Source organism: Agelaius phoeniceus, chromosome 2, assembly GCF_051311805.1.
Source record: "Agelaius phoeniceus isolate bAgePho1 chromosome 2, bAgePho1.hap1, whole genome shotgun sequence".
In the NCBI taxonomy this organism is placed as follows: Eukaryota; Metazoa; Chordata; class Aves; order Passeriformes; family Icteridae; genus Agelaius; species Agelaius phoeniceus.
This window is the reverse complement of record NC_135266.1, coordinates 75,035,542-75,051,943: the sequence shown is the minus strand read 5'-3', so window position 1 is coordinate 75,051,943 and position 16,402 is coordinate 75,035,542. Positions and strand designations below refer to the sequence as shown.

At 43.0% G+C, this 16,402-nt stretch overlaps 1 protein-coding gene across 1 annotated transcript; it reads left to right on the top strand.

Moving 5' to 3' along the window:
• Positions 1–1,944: 1,944 nt before the first annotated feature.
• Positions 1,945–16,229, top strand: ACAT1 (acetyl-CoA acetyltransferase 1). The gene is made up of 12 exons (XM_054654502.2): positions 1,945–2,091; positions 4,048–4,095; positions 6,648–6,765; positions 7,663–7,758; positions 8,846–8,946; positions 10,657–10,800; positions 12,639–12,789; positions 13,331–13,426; positions 14,085–14,198; positions 14,568–14,632; positions 15,275–15,432; positions 15,856–16,229. The coding sequence occupies exons 1-12, from the start codon at positions 2,032–2,034 to the stop codon at positions 15,974–15,976; spliced, it is 1,272 nt and encodes a 423-aa protein (XP_054510477.1). The 5' UTR covers positions 1,945–2,031; the 3' UTR covers positions 15,977–16,229.
• Positions 16,230–16,402: the final 173 nt, after the last annotated feature.

Genomic DNA, 16,402 nt, shown 5'->3' with positions numbered 1-16,402 from the left:
TATACCGCAGGGGTAAAGGCAAGTTAAATGAGAATTTACTGGGTTTTGTTCTACCTGTTTTCAGCATTACTTATTTCTGAAAAATATCTTCATCCAACCTGGATGTTTTTGCTATATGGTACATATATATTTTCAGAGTAAAACCTTCAGGTTTTCCTGAGACGATATTTACCTTCAGTTTTTCTTGAGACAGTATTTATCAGTTCCTTTGTTATGTATGGTTTGAACTTGAAAACTGTCTCTAAATCAAAGGTCTAGACTAGACCACCTTAGAACATCAGCTACTGAGAGTCAAGAAAGCAAAGGAGTACAAATGCTTCCCTCGCCAGTGCCTGTCCCAATCAGCCTCTCGCTGCATGTCTGGAGAATCTTCGGATATATATATGGAAAGCAAGAAGTATCTTACTTTTGAGAGCAAAGACAAAGTGAAATCCTCTCTCACAGGGAAATGAATGAGATGTAGAACAGAAAATCAATCGAAGTAGTTTTGACAAATGTTAGTTCTACAATGTGAAGATCAAATATTAAAAAAAAAGTCAAGGTAGCAAATGAATGTTACCAGGTTGTTGAAATACTCTTGCTTTCTAGTGCTATATCCAAAGCCTGGTTCTTGGCATTTTTTCTAGTTTCGGGTACAAGTGGAAGGAAAGGTGCAAGTAAATGCTTGTTTATGTGACTGGGAGACCTCAGCTCGGGGGAATGCTTCATTCAGTTGTGGGTTACTGTAGCAGTATACTAACTCCTTCAGGGACTAAAAAAGTGGTTGAGGAGAAGAGACTGATGAGAAACAGAGAATTGCTTGTCCTAGACTGTGTGCTCCAGCACAATTCAGAGAAAGTAATTTTGTGTTCTGAATCTGTTCCTTTGAGATACAAAGCTGGCGACCAGGAAAGATCCAGGCTTTTCCTGGCCTTGCTCTGTGCATGTTGGAGAGCCAGGGTGAAGAGGAGCGCTGTCAGGCTGGCAAACAGCTGTAGAGATTTTGTGCTGGCCTTCCAGCACAAATGCAGGTTCAGAGACAAGAGTGCGAGGGGAGAAGGCGCAGTGCAGCAAGGACCGTGGGACTGGGATGGGCAGCCTGAGGTCAGCTGGGTTGAGCTGCATCAGTCGCTCCGTGCAGGCAGCTGCCGGGACCGTTCTCGGCCACGTTTGAATTCTGAGCTAACCAAGTCCGGGGTTTATGCCATGGCCAGGCAGGAAGGGGTTTAGGGGGAGTTAAGTTGCTGACTCTTCTGAAAGCAGCATTCAGCTGCAGCACAAGGGCACGCCAGGCACAAAGCCATACTCGGCGCTTTCATCCCCACGGCCTTGTCGTGCGCAGGATGTTTCCGATACGGGATCAAATGTCCGCGGCTCAGGTCAGCTTAACCTGCAGCAGAGTTAAGCGTGGGGCGGGCGAGGGCCGGGCCGAGGAAGGGCGGTGGCGGAGAGGACACAGCCCCGGGGGCTGGCTCTTTTCCCGCAAGGATTTTCCAGCTGTCTCCATGAGGTTCTCTACCAGTGATTTTCCTTCTCGGCGCGGCATCCCAGGCTGTCCACCCCACGCCTGGCCTCCGGGCGAGAGGAACGCGCCTGGCGCTGCGGAACCGCAGAAATCCATTCGGTCAGAAAAGACCTCCGGGAACACCGAGTCCAACCCGTGACCCAGCCCCACCGTGTCACCCAGACCGTGGCACTGAGTGCCACGCCCACTCATTCCTTAAGCACCTCCAGGGACGGTGACTGGGCCGCCTCCCTGGGCAGCCCGTGGCGATGTCCGATCACCCTTTCCCGGGAGGAATTCCGCCTGATCTCCAGCCCAACGGGGCTCCCGGCTGGGGCGGTCCCACGCACGCGGCAGCCGCGGCCCTAGGGCAACGCACGCGGCACCCCCTCTGACGCCGCCACGCCTTCCGCACCAGCCAATAGCAGGGGCGGGTGTGGCACCGCCCCGCGCCGCGGGGCCAATGGCAGCGGGCAGGGGGCGGGGCACCGCCGGCTGTAGGCGGGGGCGGCGGCGACGGTGAAGGTGACGGGGGCGCCGGCGGGAACATGGCGACGGCAGCGGGGGCGATGCTGTGCGGGCGGCGGCCGGCAGCGGGGCTGCTGCGGGTGAGGCGATCCCGGGCCCGGCTTTACCTTCTCCTTTCCTACGCAGTCCCGGCCCCGCCGCCGGGCCCGGAAACGCTCGGCCAAGGTCACAGTGCCCTGTGGCGGGGCGGCTGCGCCCCCTCCCCTCACCCGTGCGGGAACCCCGGCCCGGGAGGCGGCCGAGCGGAGGGAGCGGGTCCCGGGCCGGGTGGGGGTGAAGGGCGGCCTCTCCCGCCCCCGCAGCCCCGGGCCCCGCGCTAAGCCCGGCGGGACCTTTATCCGCGATCCTGAGCGCGGCTTCTTCCACTGTCAGCGCCGCGGGTGCCGAGCCCTGTCCGGTACCGCTGCAGCCATAGCGGTGTCCCGGCCGGGCCGGGCCTGCACTCGGGTTGGGTTCCTCTAATTAAGCAGTGTACAGATATAAATTTACACCGGTGGGTGTTGTTTCTCAGCTGGGCAGTGGGATGCTGCTGCCCCCAAAGCCGGTGTGGCGGCAGCGCTGCTGGCACTGTGGGGGCAGGTGCTGGCACCCCGCACGGCGGTAGGAGCTGTGCTGGGAGAAAGGAGGGCGAGTGGATCGCATCCGAATGCCGTATGCTAAGCTGGAGGTGGCATTTTACCAGCTGTGCAAGTGGGTCCTTCCTTCCTTCCTTCCTTCCTTCCTTCCTTCCTTCCTTCCTTCCTTCCTTCCTTCCTTCCTTCCTTCCTTCCTTCCTTCCTTCCTTCCTTCCTTCCTTCCTTCCTTCCTTCCTTCCTTCCTTCCTTCCTTCCTTCCTTCACGACAGAGCATGAATACTCCTAGCAGATGCCAGCTGCACTTGGTAAACAATTGTCTCTTAGTCCAGTTTAAATTTCAGGCCTTGTGCAGTAAGAGTATTTATGGTAGTATAGGTATTTATTTTACTAGGCTTTGTTTTTTTGGCACCAACCCTTAGAAGCACTGCTGTTAAAGCCCTCCAAGGGACATAATTCTTTTTCAAGGAGAAGTTTTAAATTAAACTTCCAGCTGGCTATTATAAGTTGAGCTGGGGAGAAAACCAGACAAAAATCCCCGAAAAAACCAAAAAGCAAACAACTAATTCAGAGCAGTAAAAAAAAAAATCAGCCTTTTGTTAGTTGAAGGCTGGCAAATGAAGAGGAGAAACAGGCTAAATTTTCATGTTGAGACACAACCAGAAAGCTTTGTCTAGTTTATAAAAATGGTAGTGTTCTTGTTGTATCCTTAAGCAGTTGTTTTTAATTAGTATTTATTTAGCTGTAATTCAGTAATTACAGATAGAAGGCCAGAAGTTTCCAGTATGCTGAAGTGTTGTCTCAGGAAATGGCTAAAGAAAGTGGTTTAAGCCACTAATGGAAAGATCACTCTGTTAATATGAAACAATACCTACAGATATAATTTTGTATCTTTGCACTGCTTAATTGTATGAAGCTACTGGCTGGTGAATTCGACTGCTCAGATAATCCCTTTTTCTTGGTTTTGTTTTATTATCCTATCTTGGTGTGATGTTCTGAATTTGTTGTCCTCATTTTTGTTTATAAAACACCAAGGGAGTGGGAGTTGTAGATGCAAACTGCCACTGTTTAAAAGCAGTGGAGTTAATGGTAGGAATGAATGAACAACGTCCAGGGAAGCAGACAGAGGGACTAGTAACTTTTTCAAGATAACAGCACTCACCCCTGGCTTAGATATATGCTATAGGTGTACATAACAGACTTGGATAAAATGAATTTGGTGTTGTTTTTGAAGGAATATTTGTTTATTTTTCAGAAAACATTTTATCACAGATGTTATGGTGAGACTGTACTAGACTACACTTCTTTGCAAAGGCATGTCATGATTTTTTTCATATTTTTCCAGTGTTTCTTAGATACTAATTTTTGAAATAATGACTTCTATGAAAATGGGTACATTACAGAATGAAACATTATGGCACTGGCTTTCTTGATGTGAGATTCTGAGGACTTTCTTGTTTTCAGGCTCTGAAGTATACAAGCCGTGGCTATGCATCACAGCGTACTTTAAATGTAAGTATAAAGCACTCTCTGACTAATCAACTGCTGGTTTAGATTTGCTTGTTAATCACTGACATTTTTAAGAAAATCATCACAAAAAAACTAGCTTAAAGACAGTGTCACTTGTGCCCAAGCCACATTTTACTGCAAAATCTGAAATAACTCAGATTGCAGTTTATTTTGGTTGGCTAAGTGTGGGACGAAATTAGAAGTGTGTCAGCTGATGTAAGCTTCATGTAACTGTTAACCCAGAATTGGGAAAATACAGCTGATATTAACTGATCCCTTTGAAATTATTTGTGTTATCCTGCAACTTGCTGTTACAATGTGAAAGATGAGGACAAGTTTGTTACTGTCACTCATGAAGTCAGTCATGATGAAGGGGTTACAGTAATAGACAGCCCTTCATAGTTTTAAACAAGTATCATTTGTCTTTATTTTTTTCCTAGTGTTTTCTTTCTTTGCCTAAATGGAAAAACCCTCATGACCAGGCCCTGTAAAGCTTTGTGGTTAACTTTCACTGAAACCAGTACAGCTGGAAGCAGTCACTGCTGTTTCTTGACAGCTGTCAGGGGCAGCCAGAGGTCTGGCATGTGCCTTTTTGGTGCCAGGTTCTCATGCTGCTCTCACAGGGTTTTTGGGTGCACACATGGATGTAACACTAAAGCTAAGAGGCAAAATAAGAGTAAAATAGGGCTGGATGTCATAAACTGCTGCTTACACGTTCTGCTGGCACCTGGGCATTTGAGTATATCCAGGGGTGGAGACCTCACAACCACTCTGGGTAACCTGTGCCAGAGTTCAGCCACACCCCCAGTGGAGAAATGTTTCCTGATGTTCAGTGGGAACTCCTTTGTGTCAGTTGGTGCCCACTGTGCACCACTGAAAAGAGTTTGGCTCTACCTTCTTTGCACCCTTCCTTGCAGTATTCATATACTCACCTCCATGGTGAGGTGCTGCTGTTGAAGTTCTCTGTGGCACTACAGACCTCTGGTGTAGCAGCCACTCCTCTTTTGGTGTCACCAGCAAACCTGCTGAGGGTGCACTGCACCATCATCCAGTTCACTAATGAAGATGTGACACAGGACTGGACCAGTACTGAACCCTGCTAACTGGCCTCCAACCAGACTTTGTGCCTCTATCATCATCCCAGCCTGGCCATTCAGCCCTTTTCTATCCCCCTCACCATCTGCTTGTCTAGCCCATAGTTCATTAGCTTCTGTATAAGGATTTTATGGGAGACAGAGGTGAAAGCCTCACTGTAGTCCAGGTGGACCATGTCTGCTCTTCCCTCCTCTACCAGATCAGTCACTTCATTGTAGAAGGCTGGCAGTTTGTCTGAGCGTGGCTTCCCCTTGGTGAGTCCATGCTGATGACTCCTGATGATTTTCTTGTTAGTGTAAATGTTTTTTTTAGGATTGGGATTTTTTAGGATTAGGACGAAACAATTAGGATTGTTTCATCCCTTTCCAGGGGTTAAGATGGATCTCACTGACCTGTAGTTCCCTGGGTCCTCTTTCTTACCCTACTTGAGGATTGGAGTAATGCTTGGCTTTCCTCCACTCCTTGGGCACCACACATAATGGCTGTGACTATCTCAACATTATTGAAAGTGACCTTAAAAAGTCACCTGCCAGCTCCCACAGAACTCATGGGGGCATCTGGTCAGGACCCATGGATTTATGTATGTCCAGTTTGTCCTGACTTGTTCCTCTTTCACCAAGGGTGCATCTTCCTTGCTCCACCCTTCCCCCAGTCTCTGGAGCCTGGAATTCCTGAAGGCTACTCTTAGCACTGGAGACTGAGGCAAATCAGGCATTCAGCATTCAGTATTTCAGCCTTGTTCTTTGTCACCAAGGAGGCCCATATTTTCCTTGCTTCTTAGGTGCTCATGGAAGCCCTTCCTTTGCTTTTGACATTCTTTGCCAGATTTAATTCTTGGCTTTATGACCTCATCCCTGCATGCTCAGACTGTGTGCCAGATTCTCAGTTCCTGTTTCCATCTCTTGTACAATTCATTTTTGTGTGCGAGTTTTGGTATCCATCCTGGCATTTTTACCCAACTTATTGCTCGTTGGAATGGATTGCTCTGGAGCAAAAAGGGTCCTCTTTGAACATCAGCCAGCTTTCTTTGTTCCCCCTTTGCTCCAGGATGTTCAGGATTCTTGCAAACATAATCAATGCCAAGGCTGAGCTCAATGCACTCCACCTGTTCTGTCCCTTAACGCACAAGGCCTCTCCTCTGCCCCCTTGCCTTGTCTTCTTGACCTGTCCTTCCTGGAGAGCCCTTATCCCTGCATGGCAGCACTCCAGCCATGTGAGCCATCTCACCACAGCTCCATGATCCCAAGGTTGTAGTGCTGCAGCTGCACACCAATCTCCTTATGTTTACTCTCCATGCTGCACGCATTAATACAGATTTTAGTGCTCTGAAGCACTTGCAGGATGAAAGAGAAGCTGTGACATCAATGAAATAATAACAAGTAGATACATTTAAAATATACTGCTATATGTGTGCAATTGTGAGAGAGATTGTGACTTTTACTCTATTCTTCTGCACTTAGGAGGTGGTGATAGCAAGTGCTGTAAGGACACCTATTGGATCTTTCCAAGGGTCTCTTTCCTCACTGCCAGCCACTAAACTTGGTTCCATTGCAATTAAGGGAGCAATTGCCAGAGCAGGTATGCATACACATTTTTTTTCTCTGTGACAAAGAAAACCTTAAGTGGCTCGGTGTCTTTTCAATGGCTTGGTAATGAAAAAAACCTGCAATGTCCTGGATTTTTTGCTCCTGTGGCATTTTTAAGTCTATCCACAAAAGCCGTTTAAGTAAAGTTGACTGTCAGACTTCTATTCAATCTGAATTAAGAGCTGCTTCTAGGAGCAGAATGTAGCCTAGGGGTATCTGTGCTATTCCAAATGTGATTGAACATGGTATTTGGTTTGTTGGGATGGGTTTTTATGACATGTGTAAGCTGATGCAAAGGCTGCTTGCTGCTGAGACCAGTGGCCTTTCCTTTCCCTGCCCAGTTTTTATGTGGGTGCATGTACTTGAAGCACAGCCTTGTCAGCCTTTTGACAGATTCAGTCTAGCAAAAAAATTTTTTTAGGGAAGAGGAGGGTTAATACTATAGGAAGTTGGACACCAGGGCTGTTGCAAGAGATGCAGCAGGAGAGCATACCTCTTCTCTGTGGTGGTAGCTTGCTATGGCCTTGGCTTGCCCATGCTAAATAAACAAAATTGTCTTTAGACATAATTCTAGCGCAAAAAAAGTTTTGGGCATTTAACTATCCATGGAAATCGAGCTTCTCAGGTGATTAGTAAGACTTGGAAATGTTGACTTCGATGAAATAACTGCAGCTTGTCCTGCAGAGTGACAGGGGAATTATCTTCTGGGGGGATCACCAGTTCGCCATACTCCATGAATATGAGGGTAGAGATCTGGAATGCACCCACTGAGGCCTGGGTTCTGTTAGCATATGGGTTGGATGTGGCAAGTTTTATTAGTCTTTGATAGAAAACGTCAAAGGGAACTTTTGTCAAAAGGATCCTGAATCAAAACAATTTTGTTTTGTAGGAATCCCTGCAGAAGAAGTGAAAGAGGCCTATATGGGCAATGTCCTGCAGGCTGGACAAGGACAAGCTCCAGCCAGACAAGCAGTTTTGGGTGCAGGTAATCCTTCTCTTTGCACTGGGGTTGAAGGTTTTCTGTCTTTATGTAGCTGGGATCTACTGGGCTGTGAGTTAGAGCAGACTGGTGGGCAGCCCTTTGTCAGGACTGTCCATGGATGCTTTTTGCCCTGTGATGGGTGAAGGGTGCACATTGCACTCACGCAAGTGGGATGTTATTGCCTGAAGTGCTTGCAGAACCTGGAGAAGACAGTACTGGAGATCAGGCTGGTAATTCCACAGTACTTTACAGTAATGATGGATGCTGCTCTGAATCTTTCACAAAACAGACTTTTTTTTTGGTGTATTATTATTCTTAGTTCTTACTGGATAAGGAGTCAATGAGTTTCCTTCAACACATGAGTGTCTACATCTCATCTTCCTGTGGAGTCTGGAGCTGACACTGGAAGTATTCACTATATGATGTTAGCTGTAACATTAACTTCTCCATTCTTCTGTGGGGGTGGGATTCCATAGCTTAGCTTGTTTCTAGGTAAGCCTGTAGGTCAAGGAGGAACTATGCACTTTCTTGGATCTGTTGTACATTTTTGAAGGAAAAGGAACTACTTCCATGTTAGGCAAAGTGATAAATATGGCTCTCTTCATTCACAGAATTATATAGTATCTTGAGTTGGAGGGGACCTTAAAGATCTCATTCCAACCCCCCTGCTGTGGGCAAGGACACCTTCCATTAGAGCAGGGTGCTCAGAGCCCTGCCCAGCCTGGCATGGGGTCTGTCTTGTTGCCAGTTGCTAAATTCTGCAGCTTATTTATGCTTTTTCAGCCTTGGGTGCTGCTTAGAAGCAGAGATCAGGGTTTTAGGAACAGGAGCAGTTCTGGAGTCCCTTCCTTGATCTTCCATTTCCTTGCCTTTCCCCTTATCACAAGTCAGTTGTTGGAAGGGGAGAAACAGCAGGGGTTTCCAAGAACTATGAATAAGTGTAGATAAATTGCCTTGGCAGGCTAAACTGTGCAAGCTGGACATCCTGGGCTTAGATAAAAACTGGTGCCATATGAAATATTGCTGAAACACCAATAAAATGCTGAAGTCTGCCCTCCAAATAACAGCTGTACAAACTTCTCTGACTTAGGTCTGCCGATCGCCACTCCTACCACAACTGTCAATAAAGTCTGTGCTTCAGGAATGAAATCAATCATGATGGCAGCACAAAGCCTGATGTGTGGGAGTCAGGTATGTGGATTTTGTGCTGTTCTATGGAAAAAACCACACAGTTAATGTTGTATATCCTGTCCTACCAATAGCTGTGCTCTTTGATTTGGGATTGTGTTTTGGCTTGGGATAATAAAGCTAATTAGCAAGGGCTTGTTTTGTTTTGTTTATGCAACCCTAATTTTATAGTCGGTTAAGTATGTTTGAGTTCAAAACAGAAAAGAAAGTAAATACTATAGTTGGAAAATTCAGATGTGTTTTTAGAGCTGAAGAAACAAGGTGGATTGTTTGGGGGGTATTTTCTCATCTCTCTACCCCCCACCCCACCTACCAGTCCAGCCCCCAAAATATAATTAAGGGAATTTTCAAGCTTTCAGTTTTGAAAAGGTGAAGAAATTTTTATGTACTTAGTTTTTGGTAAGTTGACTTTCAGACCGTGTTAACATTTAAATGAATTAAATACACGTGTTCAAGCAATGTTGTTTCCAGGTACACTAAAGATCTTTCAGGCTTATTTATTATTTTAGAAGAAGCAGAATTTGTTTATGAATAAGCTTTTTCATTACAGAGCTTGATGAAGGAGAATTGCTCATCTCTGTCAACTTTCTTACAAGATTTTCTGTACAATGGGAAAAAAAGTTCTGTCACTTGATGGGAGGATAGGAGAATACATCATTTTCAGTAAGCCATTAAATGCTGCACAGCAAAGAATGTGGGAGAAGTGTCAATGTGAAGAAAGACATTTCAGTTTTGTTTTTAATTCCACACCCAAAGCATTTTGGCAGCATCTTTGGTTCTCTGAAGTGAAAATATAATCAGTTCAATTATATATATATTTGGCTTTAAAAGTAAGTGGCTCATAAGTGAAGAAGACTTTTCTGTGTGTGTTTAAAACAAAAGTCTTTAAATTTTGATGTGCCTTCTGTGGAAATCACAGTGTAACTGGAGTTAAGCAACTGCTTTATTGCTTTGGCCTTGCCCTGCAGAAAACAGCACTTTGTCTGGGGCCTGCTGAAGTTGATGGAAATCTTGTCACCAGACTTTGAACCAGGCCCAGCATGTCTTTGTAAACAGCTACATTTGGATTTAGTCATTTATATCCAATGACTTCATGAGAGTGCTTGTGCCTTTGGTTGGTTTGACAGATGTAGGCCATGAGCTCTGAATAGAAGTGGAATTTTCAGCTGAATTAATCATACAAGCTGTGCTGCCAGTCTCAGCAAAATCAGAGACTCAGCCAGTTATTAATCTCTTAGAGCTATTAATTATGGGGGGGTTGGTATTGGTTTGTTTTTCCTGGCTGTGGGCTGTGAGGTATCTGTGGTATGACAGTGATGGTTCCCAGTGGCTTGAGTCAGTGTACACCATTATATAAACAATTGTACTGGCTCTCTCTCCAGGTCTTTCACTTAATGGAATTTTAATGCCAGGGATTCTTGTTCCTCTAGTCTGCTGCTGCTTCCATATCCTCCACTGCCTTTCCAATCTGTCTTTTCAATAGCTGTCCTCAGCCTTCTTTTTTTTTTCCTTTATTACTTCATGTCATGTTTCTGCCAGGTTGGATTACCTATCTTCAGTTGTTCCTGTTTGCTTTTTAAATGCTTAAAGGGTGTTCTTTTTATGTCCTTCTCTAAGACTTCTGAGAAATATAAAGTGTCCATGCTTAAGCTTTTACTAATACTGGTTCTACAACTGCATGATTATTAACTTCATCTTGTTTCCTTTGAGCAGGATGTCATGGTTGCTGGTGGAATGGAGAGCATGTCCAATGTTCCCTACACGATGAGCAGAGGGGCAACACCTTATGGAGGAGTAAAGCTGGAAGACCTGATAGTAAAAGATGGGCTGACAGATGCTTACAACCATATCCATATGGTAAATATTCCTGCACAGTGCTCATGTATCAACCATAGATAGACCTGATGCAGATCTGAAAAGCTTGCTTATAGTTGTTATGAAACTGCTTCCTCTAGCAAGCCTGGAAATGAGGAGGAAAAAAGTCTTCCATTTCCAGGTTTCCTGCAGTACCAGACCAGAATAGCAGAGTAGTTTGTAATTACCTGTCTCTGCAGTCTGAATAGCCTAAAGCAAGGATTAAGAGAAAAATTAATTCTGCTGCTGATGGGTTGCTGTTGCTCCATCTGAGGGAGGGAGCAATCAAGTTGCTTGGTGTCTGTGAGGATATCTGCTCTGAAGGATCCAGCAGGCTCATGTTTTTCCCTCCCCCAGAGTACATATCTCATATCTCCTGTGGGAAGGTTTGAGTCAGCTGGTGTGCTTACTCATCAGCAGGGTAACTTAAATTGGACAAACAAGGGCAAACTTTGGATGGGTTTGGAAAACAACTGATGCAAAGACAATCAAGAACAATCACCAGGGAAGAAAAGTTTAAAAAGAGAATGGCTGCTTTCAGCTTATGAATATTTCTGACCTTTACCCAGTGGCAATTCACAGCTATAGAGCAGTATTGATTGATCAGTTGGTGTTCTTTCTGGGATACAGGAAAACATGTCATGAAGAATATTTACTTTGATTCATAGATTTGGTACAGACCTCACTTGTGTATGATTTATTCTTTTTGTACCCTAGTGCTTAGGCTATGTGGGAATGTTGAAACTCATTCCCACATTTCAGCTAAAATGGATTTTGAATGTGAGGATTTTATAGGAATCTAAAGGGTGGCTTTGATAGTTCCCTCATGTGAGGAAAAATTCTAGCAGTTGGTTATAACACACCAAGTTTTAATAGATTGGGACTGTATGTTGGAACCTTTTGTCTGTCTTATAGCAGATGTAGGTTGTTTAGAAAGCCTTGACAGTCTGTGTGAGAACATACAATAAAGTCCATAGGATGGCTTTGGGAATTACTCTTGTCTGTATTTTGGCAGTAGCCTAAGTTGCTGGTGCTTTGAGGTTTGAAGACTTAAATTTCATTCATTACATAGAAATGAACTTCCTTATTTGAAGAACTGGAGGGACACAATACTAAAGGGTTTTGTGTTGATTCATTGAGTTTTCCAATGAAATGAGAGGTGGAACAAAACCTTTCAAGGGCAAATCTTTCCAGTTGACTAAATGAGTTTTTTTTAAATTTTGTCACTGGATATTTAGACAGTGATGGTAATGAATTGTGAGTATATAATTACAATCATGATTTGCCTATATAAAAACTGATTTGGTTGTTTTGTTCTACTTATTTCATTACAGTTATTAGAAAAAAGGGATACATATTTTTATTTCTACAGTTTTAGAGATTCTGAGTTTTAGAGCTTTTTAGAGATTCTGAAGGCCCTGTGTGTTGACCTGTTCTTGTAATCTTTGGAATAGGCAAGATAATAATGGAGTGAAAACACTAGGAAAATGATGTGGACATGTGCTTCTGTGGCTGAACAATAATCTTCATTCTCTGAAGGTGTCAGCCCTAAGCACTTTAAACTTACTTTTGCATGCAGTTAAACTGAAAAAAAAAGCCTTATAAGGAAAGTTCCTTTATGGATTTGATAATCTGGATCCAGAAAACATTTGCTAAATCTGACAATTATATTTCAAAACCATAAGTTACTTTTGTTACTGTTACGACTGTGTAAACCAGAAACAGAACACCAATATTAGTCACATTCAGTTCTGGAAATCTGCTGGTTGAGGTTTTTTCAGTTGTAGTTGAGCTTTACATCTTCAGGAATACCAAACCTAACAGGCCTGTTTTCCTCCAAGGGCAACTGTGCTGAGAACACTGCCAAGAAGTTCACTATTTCCAGAGAGGAGCAAGACACTTATGCCATAGGCTCTTACACCAAGAGCAAAACAGCCTGGGACTCAGGAGTACTGAAAAATGAAATAGTTCCTGTCACTATTTCAAAAAAAGGTACTGTGGAAAGGTGTGATGAGATGAATTTTGTTTCTTATAGAAAGCTGTAATGTTGTTTGTATTCACTGCAAATTGTATTGTTTAGACATGTGAATCTCAGGAACATTCATTTTGATCACCTAAGAATTTTCTGTTAGGCAGACTTTCTGGTAAACAGCAGTCAGTGACCTGTCATCTGGTTTTTGTTTTTCAGTTTTTCTTCAATGTTGCACACCATTTTTTTTTTTTTTTTTTGGTCTGAGTGAAAGTTAGCTATTGAATTCAGTTATGGCTAAAAGACATCTATTTGTATCGATTTGTTTTAATTTACATTAAAGATAGGCTCTTTGTCCTTTTTGTTCAGCCACTGGGAAGTATAAATGGATTTTCTGCAAATAAATTTGATTAAGGAATAACTTTTTTTTTTTCAGTTCATGTAAGCACATTTCCTGATGTGCGTTTTACATGCATTTGCACTTTTTTACTGAAATAAGTTATTTATATAAAGCAGTATTTAGTCAACTGTTCTACAAAATACTAAACCAAATCTGAATTTCAGGGAAGCCAGATACAGAAGTGAACGAAGATGAAGAATACAAACGTGTTGATTTCAGTAAAGTTCCAAAGCTGAAAGCTGTTTTCCAAAAAGAAAACGGTAAATATCATAACAGAACTGCTTAATTTTCTGCCAAGTGCAGGGATGCTTTGTCAGGGTGGAGAGTCTATTCACAAGAGCATGAATGCTCAACAACAGCCCTTTTAATTTTAAATGTCTGCTGAGATAAAGAAACATGCTGCACAACAGCAGGAACTGGCTTGGATTAAAAGATGGTCCAAGAACCTTAAACCGGTGAACACCTCTGTTTGGGACATTCACCTTAAAAAGAGTGACAGGTGGGTTTCAGTTTCACTGGGCCTTGGTCTCTGCCAGGTGTAAACTCCTGTTGCTGTGCAGCTGGAGTGGCTTCCCAAATCTGTAATTGATAAACCTTCCTGGCTAAGTCAAAACTGCCCCTCATTCACAACCCCTCCTGAGCTGGAATTCTGTGACAATGCCAGCAGTGCAGCTGCCATGGAAGGCATGATCTAAACTGGCACTGGGATAAGGATACAAGTACCTCTGGCTGCATTGTTTCATCAAACAGATGTCAAAAACCAACTCATTTTTAGTTAACTCAGTGCAACAGGTTTCACCAAATGATTGAGACTTCATGTTCAGTGAACTCAGGGAGAAACAATCCTTCACAGGATATATGTGAGCTATTTTGCATAACACTCTCACCTCTGCCTAAGGGATGTTTTTCCTTTTCTAGGAACAGTTACAGCTGCTAATGCCAGTACTCTGAATGATGGAGCAGCTGCTTTGGTGCTGATGACTACAGAGGCAGCCAAGAGACTGAAAGTCAAACCTTTGGCACGGATAGTAGGTATGATCTTCCTTACCTCTAGGAAAGTCCTGGAAAATACTCCCATAGTGTGCTCTCAGACTGGGAGTCCTGTTAGGCTGCTTACCTGACATCATGGCTGCATCTTCCCAGCACAGTCCTTGAAATTTCAGGTGTTACAACAGCAGACTTTTGACCATAAACAGAATATTCTATATGTAATAATAAAATTTGGAAAATATTATTGTGTGGCTTAGGGCACTATGTTTTAGATGCAGCTATTTCATAGACCATGGTATTCAGAATTTCTCTTATCTTGGCAGTGTTTGCTGCTTGCAAAGAAAGAAAATAATGTATGGTAAAAACACAAGGTCTTTAAACACCTTTTCTGAATTATTTTTCTTTTTTCAGCTTTTGCAGATGCTGCTGTTGATCCTATTGACTTTCCAATTGCACCTGCATATGCTGTTCCTAAGGTAAGACTAAAACTGAGTGAGTTTTAGAAAAAAACAAGCTTCCCTAGCATTCCACTGTCAGTTCATCCCCTCTCAGTGGGTCTTCTTGAATTAGGATTGAAATTTTAATGATGTCATAAATACAAAGAACAGATGTTTTACAGAGGACCAAGGCTAAACTGCAGATCTTCAGAGTTAACAAATTTCTCACACCTATTTTGAAAGAGAGTATTGTTCTATTCTGCTTTTAGCAACTTTTGACACATTTGCACCTTTGAAGTTTTGCAACTTGTATGGCCAAAAGGCAAAATAAGTATGATTATACATGGGTAGATTTGTTCTAAAAGGAACTGAAGATAGGTGTATGATGTGAGGCAGTACTGTGTCATTTTAAATGGGCTTACTGTAGCAGCAGTCTTAGTGTTGTGTGATGGAAGTGCATCCTTGGATGGGCTGCTCACCATTCCTTCTTTGGTGAAAAGTCAAGTTTGTGGTTCAGTCCTTCAGTTTTGCTTTTTCCCATCTGACAAAGAGGTTCCTAAAATGTGAATTTGTGAATCAGAGTATGGGGAGCCTGAGTCACTGACTTCAAAATAGAGCTATTATTTCTTTAATTAGTTTCCTATTTTTTTAATAGTAGTAATTATTTTGTATTATTTCTAGATTCTAAGTGAGACAGGCCTGAAAAAAGAAGACATTGCAATGTGGGAAATTAACGAAGCATTCAGTGTTGTGGTGCTGGCCAATATAAAAATGCTGGACATTGATCCACAAAAAGTAAATATTAATGGAGGAGCTGTCTCTCTTGGACATCCAATAGGGTAAGCAAAATAAGCTCTGGGTTTTCTCTGCACAGAGGCATTGTCTTCTAGGTAAATGAGTTGTAAGCAAATAAGAGTATGTTTGAATTTAATCCTCATTATTGATTTGGTTATGGGAGATCCCTTCTTTGAAAGAGCTTTGCTGCTTGTAGAGGTACTCTGTAATATACAGGCTGACATAGAGGTGATTTCTTTTTCCCAAAGAAACTTTAGCTATACATACACAAACAAAAATGCCATGTTGAAGAACCTTGTGTTTATTCCTCTCTAGCTCCAGTACTTAATCTGTACTGCACTGAACTGCAGACAAAAGGATTGTTTCCGTGTTTTTGTTGGTACTATGTTCTACCAACGTCCCTGTGTAGGTCAAATTGAGAATTTCCTTTAAACTAAGCTATGTTCTTTTGTTTTTCTGATATCTAGAATGTCTGGAGCAAGAATTGTCGTTCACATGGCGCATGCTTTGAAACCAGGACAATATGGTCTTGCAGGAATCTGCAATGGAGGAGGAGGTGCATCTGCAATACTGATACAGAAGCTGTAGCCCAAGCAGCATCATAAACACAGCCTTAAAAGCTCTCTGATCAAAACTGAGTGGTAGCTGTTACATCTTATTTATCAATCAGTGGATGAGTTCTGTAACTGCTATTCTAAAATTTCCTAAAGCATCAATGATTACTGATCCAGACAACTGGCCCTTTTACTGCTATATCAGTTCAACTTTTTATACAGTACAAGTAAGCAATGTCAAATTTTAATTTTGGCTTGACATCTGTCAATAAAGAATGTTAACTATGGCTCCCTCTGTCACTGACTTATCATTTCTTAAAGGCCCTTGAAAAGGAATTCTCTTGGTAACCCACAGAGTGCTGCTACTGGAAACAGCTGTTTTCTCCTGAAAATTACTTGCAGTATGACAGCAGCTTGGTGCTGAAGATACTTTTTTCTAATGAAATTGAATGGATAATTC

Excerpts from the sequence above, each read along its gene's own strand:
- ACAT1 (XM_054654502.2), top strand. The coding sequence starts at position 2,032 with ATGGCGACGGCAGCGGGGGCGATGCTGTGCGGGCGGCGGCCGGCAGCG. Across the intron at positions 6,766-7,662 it reads GGGAGCAATTGCCAGAGCAG|GAATCCCTGCAGAAGAAGTG; the intron begins GTATGCATACAC and ends TTTGTTTTGTAG. Across the intron at positions 7,759-8,845 it reads ACAAGCAGTTTTGGGTGCAG|GTCTGCCGATCGCCACTCCT; the intron begins GTAATCCTTCTC and ends TCTCTGACTTAG.